A 19,015-nucleotide genomic window follows, 5' to 3' on the forward strand; every position below is an offset into this window, starting at 1 on the left:
CACCATTGTGGGGCAGGGATACCCCTCACAGAGCACCATGATGCTCCTGCCATGCCCAGGCAGGACTGTCACGCTGAGCCCTGCCATGCTGTGCCTTGCCATGCCCCACCATGCCTGGCCATGTAGTGGGGAGCAGCCCCCTAAAACGGCTCCCAGACCAACTTCTCCATCACTGTTGTGGCTCAGGGCACCCACAGGCACCCAGGCTGAGACAAATCCCCTCCCTGGTTGTGCCATGTGCCCTATGCCAAGGGCTTGAGGGGACAGAGCTGGGGGAAGGAGGAAGTCAGGGCACTGGGGGACAGAGCATGGGTCTCTCGGTGACACTCGGTGCACTGAGAAGACGGGCTGAGTTTGCCAGGTCTCAGCTGTGGTGCTGGCGAGCCCGAGGCAGCAGCCTGGAGCCGGGAGAGGGCGGCTGGAGCCTGGGCAGGGCTGGTAGTGGCAGCCAAGGAGTTAACTTCCCAGCCTTGCCGCATGAATCTGGAGCTATTAATACTCGCACACTGGTTTAGCTGTCAGAGAGAGCGGCTGCTCTGCCGGTGAGACAAGCCCCGCGGAGCCGCAGCTCGCCGACGACACAACTTTCCTCTGTGAGTGTGCGGGGCTCCCAGCCTGCCCGCCTGCCTGCCAGACCCCGCTGGATCCTGCCAGACCCTGCTGCATCCTGCTAGACCCTGCCTGCACGGTCCTGTGCAGGGGACACTTTCCCCAGCAGTGCTGTGGGCACTGTCCTCTGTGCCCACCACCAGCCGGTGCCACATGGGCGCTGTGTGCCAGAGAAGGGCAGCTGCTTCCCCCGGCCTCTGAAACACCACAGGGCTCTTCTTGCCCTGCCGGACTCCTCAGCCTGGACAATGCCACCCCAGGTCCCTGCCCACAACCCCTGAGGACTGGTGCCAACTGGGCTGCATGATGGATGCCGGGATGGCATTGGGCATCGCTGGCCCTGGAGTGAGGGCGACGTGGGACATGGCACAGCCCAGTGCTGCCTCTGTGTGCAGTGAGTGGCCGACCCCAATGCTCAGCCTGGCCGTGTGAAGGGCTCCCTGACACCATGGCCCTGAGTGGGCAAGTGTGAGCCTCCCGCTGCCGGCCGCACTGGCAAGGGGGAGGAAGATGCCAACACCACTTTGGCACTGCCTGGCCTGCAGTCCCCCTCGCTCGGGCACGGCGGCTGCTGGAGTTGAGCGATGGATTCCTTCTGCTTTGTCTGCTTCCAGAAAGAGGAGCTGCAGCCCCTGCACCTGCACAGGTCAGTGCTGCGGTGCCCGGCTGGGCGGCATGCCGCTGGTGGAGATGCTGCAAACCTGTGATAGGCATGGGAGAATGGCACTGAGCTGGGCTGGGGGACGATGCCTGGCATGAGAGCTGCCTGCCTTGGCTGTGCCAAAGTTTCCCTTGGAGCAGGTGCATCCTCTCCTGGCCAGCGGAGACCGTGGCCTGGCGCTGTGCTGTGCCGAGAGAGGCTGTGCGCACAGCACGTGCTTCCCTGGCAGAAGCTCTCCAGGGCACGGGGCGGGTGTCCTGTGCTGTGCTGTGCCATGCCGAGTGGTGCTGGTGCGCCCATGGGAGCAGGGCTGCTGAAGCAGCGTCTGAACCCACACTGTCCCAGAGCCAACGTGCTGCCCTGAAGGGGGTCCCTGGCCAGACTCAGCTCCCAGGGCCTTGCTGCTGCCACTGGGGTAGGGGCTGTCTGGAGGGTCAGGGGGCCAGGGCAGTGGGGAGGTCCCCAAGAAGGATCACGAGGCTCCCCAAGGCTTGGCCCTCTCGGCAGCAGCACCGGCACTCGCCTCTCTCCTCCCCGAAAGCTCCTCTCCCATCCGCGCTGCTGAGCGGCAGCCAAGGCGAATGTGCCCGTGCCGGAATTAGCCCAGCAGCCGGCAGGGATGCGAGGTGTGAATGCCGGCACATGTTGTGCCCAACTGCTCCTCCGTGGCACCGAGCCACTGCCGGCTCCTGTCCCACGCTGCCATCCCCGGAGCAAAGCTCCCGCCTGCTGTGGCTGGGAGCACCCCCAAGCACCGGGAGCCCCCACAAGCACCCGTGGTGAGGTCCAGGGGGGCAGTGATGCTGGGCTGGCGCCTGGGCAGGGCTATCATCTGGGCTGTGGGTGCGTGCCAGTCCAGGCAGTTGTCCTTCCAGCCGGTGTGCAAGAAGCTGTAAGATTTGTTTTGGTGTAAATCACGTTTTTTGGTGCCCTGATTCCCGTGACACATTGCTCATGAGCTTGGCGCTGGCTAGGAAGGTAATGGGTGATGTGGGGTGGGACTGGGGGACCAGGGGTAGGAGAGGGACCTCGGGTGCGGGTGCTGCTGGCTGGACAGGGACACGGAGCATCCCTGGGGCTCCCCTCTAACAGCCTGACCTGTAGCTGGAGCTGAGTGGCTGCATCCAGCCTGTGCTGGGCACAGGTGGCACGAGTTTGTTGTTCTCAGCCAGGGAGTGGTGCACCCACAGTGGCAGTGTGGTGGCTCAAGGTCCTGTGTGGTGGCCACAGGGACCATGCCTCCCTGTGCAGGGGGACAGCAAGGGATGGACACTTGTGGCTTGTTCCCAGAGACGTTTCCCCATCCTGCCCTGCTTCAACAAGGGCTGTGCTGACTGGGGCTCTCTGTCCCTGAACAACCCTCCCAGTTGTCACCAGCCTGTCCCCACCAGACTTTCCGTGGGCCTGCCTCCAGGCCACAGGGACAGGACTGTCATTGCCTGCCACCGCCAGCACAGCAGCTGCTGGGGGTGGGCTCCTCCCAGGCTGAAAGGGGGGTGTCTGCAGAGAGACCCACCAAGTGCTCCCCACTCCGTCACCGTCCCACTGCGTGTTCCTGGGCCTGTCACCCTGCAGCGGGGGGAGTGCGTGGGCCCCCGTGGGTGGGTGCCGGCGGCAGCGTGCCTGTCCCCACAGCCTCGCTAGATGGTGCCAGGAGAACGAGCTGCAAGTGGAGGCGGCCGGCAGGCGTGCGGTGCTGGATGGTGCCAGGATGGCTGGGGTGCTGGAGCAGGCCCCATGGCTCCCCCCGTGTGCTCAGGGTGCTGGAGAAGTCCACATGGCTCTCGCCGTGCTCCCAGTTCAGTCCTGCTTCCTGCTTCAGCCCCAGCTGGTGATGGAACGGGAAACGCTGCAAGCGGGAGCTGTGGGCAAAGCTGTGCTGCGGCCCCAGGCAGTGATTCAGCTGGTGTCCTATGGCTTCAGACCCAGGTGGGGATGGGAGCGGGACAATGCCGTGGCCCCACTACACTCCCAAATTCCACCTCCCCCATTAAGAAACCTATTCTGCTTCTTTTCAGAAGAAACCCATTCAGAAGAAAACCATTCTGTTTCCTTTCAGTAGTTGAATAGTCATCATTATGCTCCAGAGTCAACCACATCCAAGCTCCTGGCAAGTGGCTGCAGGCAGATGGTTCCGCAGGTCCTGACCCAGCCTATGCGGGGGCACCAGCACACAGGACACTGTCCCCTCAGCCTGGCTGGCTTGGGTCCATCCTGTGTCACCCAGGCACATGAGACAGAGTCTGGGGGGTTGCAGAGGGGTAGTCAGCAAACCAATGGCTTCTGACAGCAGTCCAGTGCATCCCCACCACAAAGCTGAGCTGCAGTTTGTGCCACATGGCTCCTGGGCTGTGTCTCCTCCCTGACCTTGGGAGGCACCACTGGGAATCTCATCCCGGCAGCCATGGCAGGGGATGGAGGCACATCGCTCGGGGCAGCCACTGGGGTGAGGGCACTTAAGTCCCCACCCCAGCACTCTGAGAACCAGGTCCCACCATCCCTATTTCCCCTTAAAATCCCCCTGGCCGGGTGGTGTCCCCAGGGGCTGAGGGGACACCTGCCCCCCCATCAACACGGGTCATGCATCACGGGCTGGCGATGCAGAGGGATGCTGGGCAGGCAGCCCTGGCCACGGCGGATGGACAGCGGGCATCGAAGGTTGTGCTGGTGCCTGCTCTGTGCAGTGAGGCTGGCCCAACCACAGGGGCTGCGCAGGAGGTTTGGGGGGGCTTGGTGGATGTCGTGGGGGAGAAAACATCCAAAAGCAGCTGGGAGACACCGTGGGCAGCTCCCCAGGCTGAGCATGTCCCCTCCGCTGGCACTGCGGCTCCCGGCGTGCTCCGCTCCTGCGTTGCCCTCCCTCCTTCCTTCCCCGCCTGCTCCTTCCCAGCATCCCTGCCAGCATCTTAAGGCTGATTTTAGCTCATGTCACCAGAGTGTGACAGGCTGCGGGTGGCCGTGGCACCTCGACCCGTGTGCTATGCAGGACATGGCCTCTTGGCTCCCACTCTGCCGGGGGGCACTAAGTGATGGTGAAGGAATGAGTGACCTTCTTGCTATATTTGGAGGGGTTTTGCCTTGCTAGAAACATTTTGGGCTTTTCAGGTCATTTCCCTGTTGCCGGCCCTGTCTGAGCACATACCCTGTGGCACAAGCCAGGATATTTCCTTTCCGAGCAGAAATCCTGGGGGCTTTTGCGGTCTCTTGGGGGCTATGGGTTCATCACATGGTTTGGGATCAAGCTAGGTGATAAACGTTTGATCTGGTTCCTTTCATCTTGCTAATCTTAATTAGTTATTAATATTCTCTAAGTGCTTTGAAGACCACGAGCTCAATGCAAACACTAATGGGTGCTTTTGGTGTTACTATTATTCAATTTGTGCGTGAACCATGTGCCGGCGATGTGCCGGTCTGCAGCCTGGCAGACACAAAATGAGCTGCCAAGCCCCATGGAGCCCCCCAGAGCCCTGCTGAGCACCACAGAGCCCCACAGAGTCCCGCCACGCCCCACGGAGCCTCATGGTGTGGCTGGTCCCTCACTGACAGCTCAGCCTCCATGTACCCGGGGCACGGCACAGCCCCGTCGTCCAACTCCAGGACGGTGACACTGGGAGCCAGCCGCATGCAGGGTGTGTGACACTGTCCCTGCAGGTCCCTGTGCAGGCTCCCCAGGCACTGGCACCTCACGCCTGACCTAGAAACAGCCCTGAGCTATAAATAGGTTGAGCCGAAGGAGAGCTCAGAGACGCAGCTCAAAACGCTGCAAGCAGGAGGCTGTGGGAGTCAGGGAGCCACAGCTGGGGGATGGCACGGCAAGGGCAAGCAGGGGACATGAGTGGACAAGTGCCTTGTGTGGGTGCTGAGGGAAGGGATGGAGCTGGACCCACTCCCTCCCCAGCGGCCAATGGAGCGGGGTGTGCAAAAAGGCTGCAGAGCCTTTCACCAGCCTGTGTCCTGCTTATGCGGCAGCACAGGGAGCACCTGCGAGGCCCCAGCTCCATCTCCCGCACCGTGCCCGCTCCTGGCTCTTTCACCTCTCAGACGCTCTCCTGCCCCTCCCCAGCCCTGCAGCTACTGGTCTGAGCACCCACCTGGCACCCATCCAGCTTGCCTTGGCTTTCTGGGTCACTGGGCTCTGGTGACGCAGGGGACAACATTTCTCCTCTCAAGCAACAGGGATGCCTCCATTCCAATGGATATCATCTGTACTTGGAGCATCCGAGCCACGGGTGCCAGGAGCTGTGGCAGGGAGTGGCAAGTGGAGGGCAGATCAAGGGGACCACTAAGTGCTCATGAGCCGCAGTCACCCCTCTGCTGCCTGGCCCGGAGACTGGCTGTGCCCTGGATGGCTGCTGGACACGAGGAGGGTGGCAATGTCACCTTAGCACCTGGCATTGAATTAAAGAGAAGTGTCAGAATGTGATTCAGCCTCTTGCTTTAAAGTCATTCATAGAAAGGCTAGTTGCTCTGCCTGCTAAACTGGAAGCAGATTAGAGCTACCCGTGAGTCAGTGGCGATGGCTCTCCTGCCCTCCCTGGTGGCAGGGGCTCAGGTGGCAGCAGGACAGCCCTGGTCCCAGCGGAGTGGGCACATCCAGCTCACACCGCCCATGTGGTGTGTGGGAACAACCCACCATCACCCCTTGGAGCACAGGGCAGCCCCATGGCTGTGTGTTGGCATTGCAGGAGCAAAGGGACCCAGCACCCAGCTGAGAGCTAAGGAAGCCCCAAAACAGACCATGACCTCTGTTAAAACACCACTGCTCAGCCCCGGTGAGTGCAGAAAGAAATCTGGAAAGACTAAATGCACCCAGGGAGGCTTCAAGGAAGAGCATGGTGCCCACCCCTCAGCTTCCTCCAGGAGAGCTGCCACCATCATCTCAGCTGGAGGTGCCCAGGAGCTCTTGGTGCCCAGCTCTGGCATCACTTGCTGAACGTGTTGCCAAACTTTAACGAAGCTGAGAGGAAGCCCATGCAGCGTGTCTGCCTCAGCCGGCTTTCCCTGGCTCTGTCCAAATGGTCCCACCAATTCGTGAGTGCATGGGGAGCAGCCACGTGTCCCGCACGTGTTTAGGAGCAGCACTTTGGAGGGGCAAGCCAGGTGCTGCCCACACCGCAGGGGACATCACCCATGCTGGAGGATAAAAAATACAAAGTCTTAGAAGGCTCAGGGAGAGCAGGAGCCAGGGAAGCTGCCGACAGCGGGACGTAGTCCTGAGCAAGGACATTGCCGATGAGTGGTGCTGATGGTGGTGAACCCCAGATCTTCCAGGCTATCAGAGTCCTTTTTGCTGTGTGCAGTGACAAGCAGGGTGGAGAAGGGTTGAGGAGCCCGATCCCTGCGTGGGTCACTGGGAAGGTAGCTGTCCCAGCTTCTGCTCACCAGCAGGTCCCACCCGTAAGGTGGCTTCCTCGGGCTGAACCCTGCGATGCCTGGAGCTCCCAAGGCCGACGCGGGGGTCGGACGGCTCAGCGGCGGCCCCCGGCTCCTACCCCGGGACAGACCGCGGCTTCCCGCACCGAACACCCCCGGCTCCACCAGGGCGAACCCACCCGGAACCTCCGCGTGGGCCTGGGCCCACGGGCCGGAGTAGTTCTGGTGCTGGGGGTGCCGAGGGGAGCGAATGGGGAGCTCCCCGCATCCCCGCCAGCACCCGGAGAAACGGCGGCGGAGCTCCCCCCGCCCTCCCCGGGGGCTGCGGGGCGGCGCCGGTGCCGGGCGGAGCGCGGGGCGGGGCGGCGCGGGGGGCGGCGGCCCTGCCGGGGGGCTGCGGGGGGGCCGCGCTCCGCTCCGCTCCCTCCGCTCCTCCGGTGGCGGCGGCGGCGGGGCCGCGGCATGAGCCCGGCGGTGCGGGAGGCGAGCGGCGCGGCGCGGCCCCGCGCGGGGGGCGGGCGGCGGCGGCTCCTCTCCCGCCGAGGACGGGGCGCGGCGGCTCGCCCCACCGGTAAGGCGGCGGTGGCGGTGGGGAGGGGGCACGGCGGGCGCCGCCCGCTCCGGTACCGGCCCGCGCCTTTGTGGCGGGGCCGCCCTTTGTCTGCCCGCACGGCGCGGGGGGGGCGTGGGACGGCGGCGGTTCCCCGCCAGCCAAAATAAGCATCACGGTGCAACCGGGGCTCCGGGATGAATGGGGGGCGGGGGGCCGCCTCCCGCCGCTCCCTGCAGAGACCCCGGCGGGTGGATCACCGGGCGATGCGGGTGCTGCCCCGGTGGCTCGGCCGCTTCCCCGGCAGGAGCGCAGGGTCCCCCCGGCAGCCGCCTCCCGCTGCCGGGTCCGTCGTCCGGCCGCTGCCACCTGCGTCCCGGCCCGCCCCGGCCCTGCGGCTGCGGGGACAAACTCGGGGCCGGAGACGGAAGCGGCGTGAGTCACACTTGAAAGGAGTTTGTGCCGGAGCGGGGCTGGAGCCGGGGGCCGGGGCGGCGACGGGGGGGCTTGTGCCTTGCACTTGCTCCGGGGCCGCAGGCGGGGCCGGTATCCGAGGGAGAAAGGGGTCCCGGTGCATTTGGGGGTGGCTCTGGAAGGATGCGCTGAGATGGAAAGCAGCTGGAGTCAGAGGAAGAAGAGCAGGGAGGGGAGGGCAGGCGAGAGGCGGCCTCGGGGGCAGCTGAGGCCATCTCTCCTCATCATCTCCCCTCGATTCCCCTCGTCTCCAGCACAGTGTGGACACGGGAACCGGCCTCTAGCCCGTGCCAGCCTCTCGCCGGCTGCGGCTTGGGAAGCGGGAGCGTGACCCACTTTTCCTCCAGGTCCGGCCTCGCTGGCGCGGTGGCCGCGGGCGGGTGATGCCAGCCGGGAGTCCTGCCGCAGCTCGGGGATGGGTGAGTGGTGCCGAGGGATGAGGCATTTCAATCTCAGTGCCCCTCTGTGCTGGATCTGGTGTTGGGGTGTCACCTGCCAGGAGGCAAAGCCTTGGAGCTGGGTGACATGCCTGGCTCTCGGTGTGACCATGGCATGGCCGTGAGCAGGGTGTTTCTGTACCCTGCCTGGGATGCTGTGGGAGGAGGCTGCCTGGGGGGGGCAAGAGAGTGAAGGCGAGGCAGGGGAGAGGTGGGAGCATCCCCCTCTGGGAGGGGCTGGGGCCGAGGTGGGGGCTGCCAGGGTGATGCCTGGGCTGCGGGGTTAGAGCAGCCACACCGCATGTAAAGGCTGTGAAGCTCCTTGGAGTGGAGATAGGGCTGGTTTTGGCAGCAGGGTGACATGTCCCACTGCCCCCGAGAGCGAGAGGTGCCGAGGGGCTGGCTGGCCCTGCCCATGGGGACCGGGTGGGTGATGGGCAGATGCCGCTCGGGGCGTTTGTCTTTGCAGATCCCAATCACACAGTGCTGCCGGCGCTGGTGGAAGAGTTTTGGGAGGGAGATGATGAATGGCTGATGAAACCAATCAAACAATGAAGTAATCATAATTCCCTGTGCTGGCGGCAAGGCACGGCAAAGGCGGGAGGAGCTGGAGGCTGGAGTAGCTGGGGTCCTAACAAAGCCATCCTGCTCCTCAGGAGAAGTCCTGGGAGGCCAAAGTGCTGAAAGGTGGCCAAGATCCTGCTGTCAGGGGCTGATGGGTGGAGATGGTGCATCCGAGGGCAGGGAAAATCCTGCTGACAGCTCCGGGAGAGCAGTGCAGAGGGCACAGAGGATGGCGGTGGGAGGGGAGAGTGGTGGCTCCCCAAGGGACAGCTGCCACCTGTCCCTTGGGAGAATGGCGAGAGCTGTTGGAAGAGAGAGCCCAGGCACTGCCTTATTTGCTCTTCCCAAATTTGCCTGCAAAACCTGACTCCTGGGACCAAAGGTTGAAGAAGCTTGTCACAGGCTCATGGCTGGGATGAGGGACAGTTACCCCTATGGATGGGTGTGACAGGCCCTGACCTGCCCCGCAGCTGAGACCCCCACCGGGAGAGCAGCTCCCGCCGCCTGGGAGCCCACGCGTGTGTGGTGCTCATTGGCTTTGCGAAGGCTGATCCTGGTGCCGGGCAGACTCCTTCAGTCCGGGCAAGGATCTGGCATGAGAAACTCCAGATAACTGGGAATTCATTGCCATCGAATGAAGTGCCCCAGACTGGGGGCACTGGGAAGTCACAGTTGCTGTGGGTGCGTTGGTGGAGGTTTGGTGCTGGTTCAGGCTCATGGTGCAAGCGGCACTTGAGTGTTTCCCAGTGCCTTCCCACCACCACGGAGCCAGTGAGATGACATGGGGACATGCCCCATCCATCACGTCTTTGTGGTGTGGCTGCTCCTGTTGGGTCGTGGGATGCTGGCAGAGGGGCTGTTCCCAAAATGCTGCCTGCCTGCAGCCGCTGGCCGGTTTCCCTGTGCTGTGTACGGCCAACCACCTCCCGGACACACTCAGCTTGTCTTGAGCATCTTTGGGTGGCCCTGGTGCAGTGTGTGGGTGAAGGGACCCTCTCCCCATGCCTATTTTGCTGTTTTTGGTAGGGTGGGAGGCAGCAGCCAGCCTGGGCAGGGGATGCCTGAGCCCTTGCGAGATGCCTGTCATTGCCTCTGCACCTGCAGAGACATCATCCTCGTTAGGCAAAGGTGCCTTTGTGAGCCCCCCTGGGCACCAGCGTGCCGTTGCCCCCTGGAAGCGCAGCTAATAATGCCTTGCACCAGCGCGAGTCCCAGCGGCACGGAGGAGATGAGAGGATGTCCCCAGAATGGGGTCAGGCAGGAACGGCGGCAGCAGAGGCTGGAAATGGAGCAGGGTGCTGAGAGGCAGCAGCTCGGCGCAGGGCATGGCCAAGGCATTGGCTGTCCCCTCGCCCCGGTAGCACCCAGCCACCAACCAGCACAACCAGGGCAGTGCGGGAGGTGGGTGACCAGGAGCAGTGACAACACTGGCAGGGCTGAGCACTCACTTGGGAATGACTTTGCTGGGTCGGTGGGTGTTTGGAGAAAATAGAGGAGGTTTGGGAGCTGGCTGGGGTGCGGAGGGAGTGAGCGAGCTCCCAACGGGTGCCCTGGCCTCCAGCCTGTCAGGCTGGCAGGGAGGCAGTGTTATCTGCTAATAACTAATGCCAATTACACCATAATTGATGAGCACGCTGCTGTTGTACTGAGCATCGCAGCAGCAGGAGGGTTTGGGGATGGGGGGAAATCAAAGCTCTGCAGAATACACGTGGTGTGGCCGGGTTCCCGCGGAGGCAGAGCAGCCTGTGCTTGCGCCCACCCCACTGCCAGGTATTTCTCATTTCTCTGCTCTCTAAAGAGAAATCTGAGTTTTTTAGAGACCTTAACCCTGCCCCGCATGGTTTTGCCCTTTGTCTTCCCAATTCGTTGCCCCAGAGCAGCCCATGGTGTAAGTCTTGGCTGCTAGCTGGGCTTCCAGTGTGCTGCCTGGCTGCAGAGACCCCTGCATTGGACTCAGCCCAAAACCCTCTTCCTCAGACCCCACTCAATAAACAGGTTATTTTTCTGACCTGTCAGTCTCTGACACGGCCAGAGGGTTTCTTTTTCCCCCTGTCCCCTCTTAATTTCCAAGGAGCTGCTGCTCCACCAGCCTCTTATGCCAGATGCCTGGGGCAGCTCTCCCCGTCGGCCTCTGCTCCTCTCAATGAGCTCTTAATGAGTTTGCAATTACTTATTGGCAGAGCTGATGTGCCCAGGGCTGGGCGTGCAGCGGAGCGGGATGTGCAGCAGGGGAAAGCGTCCCCTTGCAGGGAGTGGAGTTGGGGTGGGAGTGGGTCCGTGGTGCTGGTCCTGGTGCTTGTGGGATGCTGGGCTCTGGATACAGGATGATGGACTCTGGATACGGGATGCTGGGCTCTGGGGATGGGTTGCTGTCTTCCTGGAGCTGCTCCGTGGTGTTGCGGATCAGGCCGGGGAGGTTTGGGGAGAGGAGCAGCTGCTGCCACCAGGAGACGAGTGGCTGCCTATAAATACCTGCCAGGGAGCGAGGAAGAGGTGGGTGGATTATCCTGCTCACTCAATGAGATAAATGGTTCTGAAGCTTAAACACAGAACAATTTTAGTCTGAATAGTAGGAGAAATGGTTCAGGACACGGAGATGACGACATGAACTACCTGCAGTGAGTGGCAGGGTCCTGGTGCCGCCTGGCAGCATCTTTGTTGCCCGTTTGCTGTTGCCCAGGGTCTCGTGCCACTGGGGTCAGGACTCGGGATGCACATCGTTCCTCTCCGCTTGTGAAACCTCCTTCTTCCTGAACACCTGAAACAGCTGAGCCAGGTGCCGAGCGCTGGGAGGTGGTTTGGGCTTCCTTCAGGCACCGGCTCCTCTGCCCCGAGGCTCCGGGGCTGTGCTGTGGAGGTGGGAGAAGAGCTGTTGTGCTGGGAAATGGCCCATTTCTGCTCCAATTTGACCCAATCTGGCACACAGCTGCATGGGCAGTTGCATTGGTGTGACTGGCATTGGCCGAGGATGTGGGACCTCGACCCCGGCAAGGCCAGGCTGGCAGCATCTCTTGCCGCGTTGTCACCGGCGCCCGTGTCCCACCATCCCTGGGAGCGTGCAGGACCAGCTGGAAATGAACCCTCGCTCCCTCTCTTGCCCTGTTTTACTGTTTACATCAAAACCAACATGTTTTCAAAAGCATTTCAATTTTTAATGAAAACTTCTGCATTTATGTTTTGTCTTGGCCTTGGCGTGTTGGTATTTTGGCCACCATCGCTGTTTGGTTTTCCCTGGGATTACTGTTGGCTTTGCGCTCCCATTAGCTGTGACAGAGTGTCACATTGAGCTGGCAGGAATGGGGACACAGTGGCAGGATCCCGGGGGCATCTCTGTCAGCGTGTCCCCACACCTGCCATGCCCACCCGCACTGCGGCGGGTCTGTCTGCCCCACAGAGCTCCGCAAATGCCGGAGCCACAGCCGCGGGGTGGCAGTGAAAGCCGGGCGGGCAGCAGGCGGGCGGGACATCTCGTGTGGTGGGACACCGCTTTGTCATGGGTGTTTCTCGGTTGACGGTTGGAAAGGAGCTGCCTGGAAAACCCAACAGGTTTAGCCAAGGGAAAAAGCAAATAGTCCTTGACGTGGAGAGCTCTTTTAAGCAGCCGTCAGTCCTTCACCTCCTCTCTTCGCACCGGCAGGTTTTTTTACTCAAACCCCAACTTTGCTGACTTGAATAATTGCATTTCAACACCAGTTAATTAAGAGATGTTGACGAGCATGATTGTAAATTCAAGTGTAGACAGAATTCTTCTTGCAGGATGCTGGGAGCTGTTTTTAGTCATGCATCCACGGAGCTGCTGTGCGGATCCACCTCCACCTCCAGCACCCAGACGCTGAAATGGTGTTCCTCTTCCAGGAGGCCAATAAAACACTATGGAGATGAGCTGCTTTGGAGATCTTATGAGTCAAGCCGTTACATTTTTGGAACATCATGATGTTGAAGTTCCTTTTCTATTTTTTGCCCAACTTCCCAGGAAAAAAAATTAAGAAGCTGAGCTTTGCTTCGGGATGAGAGGCAGTGCAGTGCTGGAAAGGACGGAAGGAGAGGTTGGAGATCAGGCTCAGCCTTGTTGGGAAAGGGTTGGGAAGATCCTCGTGCACTGGGCAGGATCTTGCCCCCGAGGTGCTGCTGGCGTTTCATGGGTGCCTGTGGGCCATCTGTCACTGTTTGGGATGGCTGTCACAGCCCGTGTGGCCGTAGCACAGGGCTCGTGGGCATTGCGTGGGTTCCCTCCCGTGGTGTGGCCACTCTCGGCCTCTGTCTTTCACAGCCGTGGGCTCACCACCCGCAGAACACCCATTCGGTTGTTTCACGGGCAGTGAGCCCGTGGCTGTGATCACAGAGCACCCACACCACATCCCCGGCCGCCCACACTCCCAGCGCTGTCCTGGCACCCATCGGACCCCCAGCTGCTGTTGGTTCTGGGGCAGGACTCATTTTGAGCAGAGATTTTTTTTTTTCCCCAGTGAGATGTTGCATTAAAAATCTAAATATAAACCAGTGCCCGCTCAGCTGCTGTCCCATGATTTTTGTCAATCTGCTATAAAATCCGAAGCAGCCGGACTTATCTACCGAGGTACCCCTGGGGTGCCCGTGTCTCTGCTCAGGGCTCGCTCAGCACAGGGCGCTTGTGCTGCACTGTCCTGCGCGCTTGCAGCTGGGACTGTGCTCTTGGGGGGTGATGGGGGGTGATGCAGCACCCTGAAGACATCAGGGGAGATCCCAGGGTGGTTTTGCTGCCGTGGTGGTGGGGTGGGTGAGTCCAGCCTCGGCTCTTATTCTGGGGATGGCCAGGGCGAGGAAAAACCACCACGGGTTTGTTGGGAGCGAGGAACATCGGTGTTGCCATCCGTGTGCCGCTGGCTGGGCTCTGCACCAGCGCGTCCCTCGCCCTGGCAGCGCAGAGCTGAGAGTCGGCACTCAGGGACGGTCGAAGGTGCCTGGTGGAGTTTGCTGCAGAGCCCTCGTGTCCCGCTCGGTGCCTGCGCTGTGGCCCCAGCTGCGCTCCGGAGCGTCGCTGGTCCCCCTGGGCTCAGTGCTGGAGGCAGCTCCGTGCTCTGCGAAGGTGGGAGGGGTGGAGGGGACATGGCCAGCTCCTGAGGTCCCCATGGGGGACTGCAGCAGCACTGGGGAACTCCAAGGGGCCTCAGCTCCTATCCTCTGCAGTGGCTGTGAGCACACCAGGGCTGAGGACTCTGTGTGTGTGTGTGTGTGTGTGTGTGTGTGTGTGTGTGTGTGTCCCTGTCTCTGCCGTCCTGGCTCAGCCATGCCCTGATACTTCGCTTTGCCCCCAGACATCCCTGTGAGTCAGGGGCACAGGCTGCAGCCCCTGCGGAGGCTGGAGCATCCTCTCCAGAACCATTGGGTTGGTGGCCCCCCGAGACAGAGGGGTGGCACCCAGTGGGTGCTGCTCAGCACCGCCCTGAGCAGCCCGGGGGCCCTTTACAAGGCACCATGGCTGCCAGCGCCGGTGACAGGATGGCATGGGAAGGGACGGGATGGGACAGGGTGCAGCAGCTTTGCGGCACCCACTGAAAGCGGTGACGTGCCTCTGCCTTGCAGTGCAGCCATGAGTGCGGGTTCAATTGATCAAGAGCCGTCGCGCAAGCTGGCCTGCTGCGGGGTGCCCCTCATCACTGAGGACATGCAGTCCCTGGCCATCCGGACCCTCTCGGGCACCGACATCAGCAAGCACTACGACCTCATCCGTGAGCTTGGCAAGGGCACCTATGGCAAGGTGGACCTGGTGTCCCACAAAAGCACAGGTGAGGGGAGCTAAGGGGTGCAGGGGACTTGGCTGTGCTGGGATTGGGGTGCCCGCTCTGTCCCAACTGTGCCTGCTCACTCCCATCCTCTGCCCTTTGCAGGCACCAAGATGGCCCTGAAGTTCGTCAACAAGAACAAGACAAAGCTGAAGAACTTCCTGCGGGAGTTCAGCATCACCAACACGCTCTCCTCCAGCCCCTTCATCATCAAGGTCTTCGACGTTGTCTTCGAGACCGAGGACTGCTATGTCTTTGCTCAGGAGTATGCCCCCGGCGGGGACCTCTTCGACATCATCCCGCCACAGGTGGGAGCCCCCACCCCTCCCGTGGGAGCCCTTTTGGGGTGTGGGGGCTCAGTATCCCCAGGGTGCTGAGCAAAGCTGCCGCTGTGCTTTGGTGGCTGTGCAGGAGGGGGCCCGTGTGTGGGGACTGGGCATCCCTGGATGGGTCAGCCCCAAACGCCACAGAGAATCTGCAGCAAATACAAGCAGGTCTGGGACCGATCACCCATCCCTGGGTGGCCTGGGATCCATCATGCATTCCTAGGGTGGTGTGGGACCCATCACCCCCTGGGGAGCCTGAGATCCGTCACCTGTCCCTTGGGTGGCCTCGGACCCATTACCTGTCCCCTGGGGGTCCTGAAACCCGTCACCCATCCCTGGGGTGGCCCGGGATCCACCACATGTCTCCCTGACACAGAGAGCACCCTAGATAAAAGCGGCTGCGACCGTGTTGAATGATGCAGCTGTGGCAGTCCCTGAGCTGGGTGGGATCGCCATGGGGTTTGGTGGTGGGTGGTGACACCGTGTCCCCGTGCCCGCAGGTGGGGCTCCCCGAGGAGCTGGTGAAGCGCTGCGTGCAGCAGCTGGGCCTGGCCCTCGACTATATGCACAGCAAGAGCCTGGTGCACCGGGACATCAAACCGGAGAACGTCCTGCTCTTCGACCGTGACTGCCGCCGCGTCAAACTGGCCGACTTCGGCATGACCCGCAAGGTGGGCTGCCGGGTCAAGCGCATCAGCGGCACCATCCCCTACACAGCGCCCGAGGTTTGCCAAGCCGGGCGAGCGGAGGGCTTTGCCGTGGACACCAGCATCGACGTCTGGGCTTTTGGGGTGCTCATCTTCTGCGTCCTCACTGGGAACTTCCCCTGGGAGGCGGCGTCGGCTTCTGATGCCTTCTTCGAGGAGTTTGTGCGGTGGCAGAAGGGACGGCTGGCGGGGCTGCCGTCGCAGTGGCGGCGCTTCACGGACAGTGCCCTGCGCATGTTCCAGCGCCTGCTGGCCCTCGACCCCGAGAAGCGCTGTCCCGTCAAGGAGGTCTTCTACTTCATCAAGTGCGACCTGATGGCCGAGGTGCGGCGCCGACCCTCCTACCGCTCCCGCAAGCATGCTGGGGACAAGCTCCCGGCCGGTCCCCATCGCCACGAGGCCACCGGCTCCTGCACCCCCGCCCCGCTCAAGAGGACCGTCCTGACCGAAGGGAGCGGATCCCGTGGCTCCGAGCCGAGCGCGGCCCCCCCGGGGACGGCCAGCAGGACAGACGGACGGCAGGACAAAGGCAAAGGGCAGATGGTCCTGGCCACAGCAATAGAGATCTGTGTTTGACGGCGCCGCGGTGGCACATGGCGGCCGCCTGTCCTGTCCCCTTGGCCCAGGGACGGGGACAGGGGTGTTGCTTGTGGTGGTGGCGTGAGCCGTGAGCCGGGACCAGGCTCCTGGTCTCCCAAAGCAAAAAAAAAAAGAAGAAAAGAAAGAAGAACAAAGAGGAAAAGGACAAAACTGGTTGAGCCCCGTAGTGCTGAGGATGCTGATCCGCCCCACCCTGCCCGGGTGATGCCGGTGGCCGGAGCTGCCGGGGGTGACATCAGTGTCCCCGGCTCCTGCCATGGCTGCGTTGCCCCCTCCAAGGCTCCCACCATAGTGGCATGAAGAGGGGTGTCCCAATATGGGGAGGAAGAGCAGGGGGGCTGCGTGGGTGGGGGGGAGGGCCCGCCAGCTCTCCCCCTCCCCGTGCTCGGCCCCGAGGGAAGGCCGATGACCCCGCGCCATGGAGGAGGCCTTCAGGGAGGTCTGGGTGGGGGCTGATTTACCCCCTGCCACCTGTCCCTGTCCTGTGGGTGGGGATGGGGAGCAGACGGGAAAGTGGGCACCCGGTCAGTGATGGGGACCTGGGGGGTCACTGGCAACCCGGGACCCCTGGCAGCCCCGGCTGCCTCTCTGCCGCTGGAGGTGCTGGCAGCCATTGATGTAGCAAGTGTCCCCATCTGTGTGTTACTGTGTGTCCCAGCCGCTGGCAGTCCCTGTCCCCCAGCCCTGTCCTGATGGGTGGCCATGTGCCAGCCCCAGAGGGACCGTTGTCCCCCCAGCCGGGAGCTGCGCTCTGGGTTCAGCCATGGCCACGGTGCCGGCTGTCCGGCAGCTGGGAGCTCAGGACTGGGCTGGCTCTGCCATGGTGGTGTCCCCTTGTCCCTTCTGCAGACTTTTTGTACCCAGGGACTGGAAAAGGTGGTGGTGGTGGCACGTGTCCAGGGCAGGACCTGGGGAGCAGAGGAGGGGGCTGCATGCAGCCTCCTGCAGGTCCCCATGGCTCCCCGCACTGTCCCCATCGCCCCTCCTTGCTGTCACCCCTTCTCCAAACCCCGGTTCCCCTCCCTGGGGGCTGCCAGGAGGAGGCAGGGGGGTAAATCCCTCCGGGCCGGCTGCAGCCAGGCGGGGGTGGTGGCAGGAGCTGCTGGTCACCCCTTAGTGACAAGTTCATGGGGTGTGTGGGAGGGGTCACAACCCTCCCATTTGTGGTTCTGGGCACCCAGGGCAGTGTGGGGGCTCACCCTGCTGCCAGGGTGGGGAGGCTGGGGGGCACCCCAAGGTGACAGCACCCAAGTCCTGGCACGGTTGGGGCTTCCCTCCTGTTGGGTGGGCACCATGGGGACCCTCCCTGTTCCCCCCGGACCCCAGTACCCGTACAAAGGGCTATAACTCTATTCAGCAGCAGCAGTTTACACAGCAGGCGGGTGCCCGGCCGGACCCCCCCACCACCGCCGCTGCCCCTGTCCCCGCGGCACCCACCCCTGCCCACCGCCCGCCCGCGGGGCCAGGGCCGGTTTTAGACGTAGCATTGCCCCGATGTAGAGACGCTAGGCGCGGTTTTTTCTCCTTTTTGCCTTAGGTCCCTCGATGTCCTCGATCTTCCGTGCAATAATGTAGATAAGGGATCCCAGCCGCCCCCGGGAGGGCTCGGTTGTACCTCCCCGGGGGGGTCTGTCCTGCGGGGGGTTGCCCAGGTGTGATTTCTGTTGCTGTCGAGGTCGCTGTGTCGGTAGGTTGTCGGGTTTTTATTTCCAATTCCCTCGGCTGTCGGGTTTCGGACCTTCTTCCCGTAGGAGAGGCTGTAGTGTCACAGATGTTACCTCAGTTTGTCACTGTTCAAAAGGATAAAAAAAACAAAAACAAAAACAAACCAAACAACAAAACTAAAATGGTAAAAAACAACAAAATACACAGTTATAAAAGCAACAAAAAAATTATGGATTGCGGTGAAGACTTTTTATTTTAAATCAAACAAAGGTGATGATGCTGCCTGTGCAGCCGTGGGCGGGCGGGGGGCACTGCCTGCATTCACCCTGCCACAGCCTCGGGGTCACCGTCCCCCCACGTCCACCCTGTCCTCACAAGCCCCGTTGTCATGGCCCCCAGGGCGGGCAGGGAAGTGGGGCGCGAGCAGCGCCGTGGGGCAGTGTGGCAGCACCCATGGGTGGGGGGAGCCAGCCGCCCTCGGTGCAGCCCCCTCCCAACAGGCAGGGCTGCCTGGCGCCAAATGTATTCCAACCACGTCCGCAGGCTAATTTCAATTTCCTGGTAATTATGCAAATGAATGTGGATTTAATTAAGGGCAGATTTCATTAAAGTCTTCTTGGGGAAATGAGAACAGGATGGGGAAGAGTGAGGAGGAGGAGGAGGCAGGGAAGGAGAGATGAAGGCAGCGCCCACCCTGGAAGGTAACTGGCTGCGGGTGATGCTGAGGGGCCAGGATGGGATCCCTCGGGAGGGGAGTCCCGCCTGCTCCCGGCCTTGAGCCCCCTGGCGGGAGGGTCAGGGTCCCCAGCCCAGGGGCTGTGTGGGGCACGGCCGGGGGTCAGCGCCCAGGAGGGACCCCTGGCAGACATGGCAGCGGCTCCTCCGATGCACCCCCAGCCCCGCTCTGGGCCAAGGGCAGCGAGTCCTGCTCAGCTGGGGCTTCAGCACCGAACGCGTTCGTCTCCTTTCCCTTCCCATCAGGGCAAGGAGAGCATTTCTTTGACACGTGATTTATGTTTTTTCTTCTCCAGCCCCAGCTAAAAATACAGATTTGGCCATGCCAAAAGGTCTAGGAAATCAATGTCATTGTCACCAGGCGCTGTGTGGAAGGACCCTCCCCTCCCCGATCACAGACAAAAAAGGAAATGCTGCCATTTGACGTCTTTGAGATGAACCACTCGGGTTGCTTTCAGCTGAACTGTCTTTAATTCAAAGTGAAATGGCTAATTTTATCCCAGCAAGGTCGGGGATGCTGAGAGCCCAACAGTGCTGGGAGGACAAGGGCTG

General features: G+C 62.0%; 1 protein-coding gene across 3 annotated transcripts; it reads left to right on the forward strand.

Moving 5' to 3' along the window:
* Nucleotides 1–1,051: 1,051 nt before the first annotated feature.
* SBK1 (SH3 domain binding kinase 1) lies at nucleotides 1,052–17,923 on the forward strand (the record flags this gene model as incomplete). 3 transcript variants are annotated; one of them, XM_082064125.1, is made up of 4 exons in its annotated part: nucleotides 1,052–1,255; nucleotides 14,236–14,433; nucleotides 14,536–14,738; nucleotides 15,257–17,923. In XM_082064125.1, the coding sequence occupies 4 exons, from the start codon at nucleotides 1,120–1,122 to the stop codon at nucleotides 16,037–16,039; spliced, it is 1,320 nt and encodes a 439-aa protein (XP_081920251.1). In that variant the 3' UTR covers nucleotides 16,040–17,923. The 3 variants fall into 3 exon arrangements, with proteins under 3 accessions (XP_081920251.1, XP_081920249.1, XP_081920250.1); XM_082064123.1 differs by having other exon boundaries at nucleotides 1,194–1,255; nucleotides 14,231–14,433; XM_082064124.1 differs by lacking the exon at nucleotides 1,052–1,255 and adding an exon at nucleotides 7,092–7,214 and having other exon boundaries at nucleotides 14,231–14,433.
* Nucleotides 17,924–19,015: the final 1,092 nt, after the last annotated feature.

The sequence above is a fragment of the Streptopelia decaocto genome (genome assembly GCF_964273445.1).
Source record: "Streptopelia decaocto genome assembly, chromosome: 13".
NCBI classification, from domain to species: Eukaryota; Metazoa; Chordata; class Aves; order Columbiformes; family Columbidae; genus Streptopelia; species Streptopelia decaocto.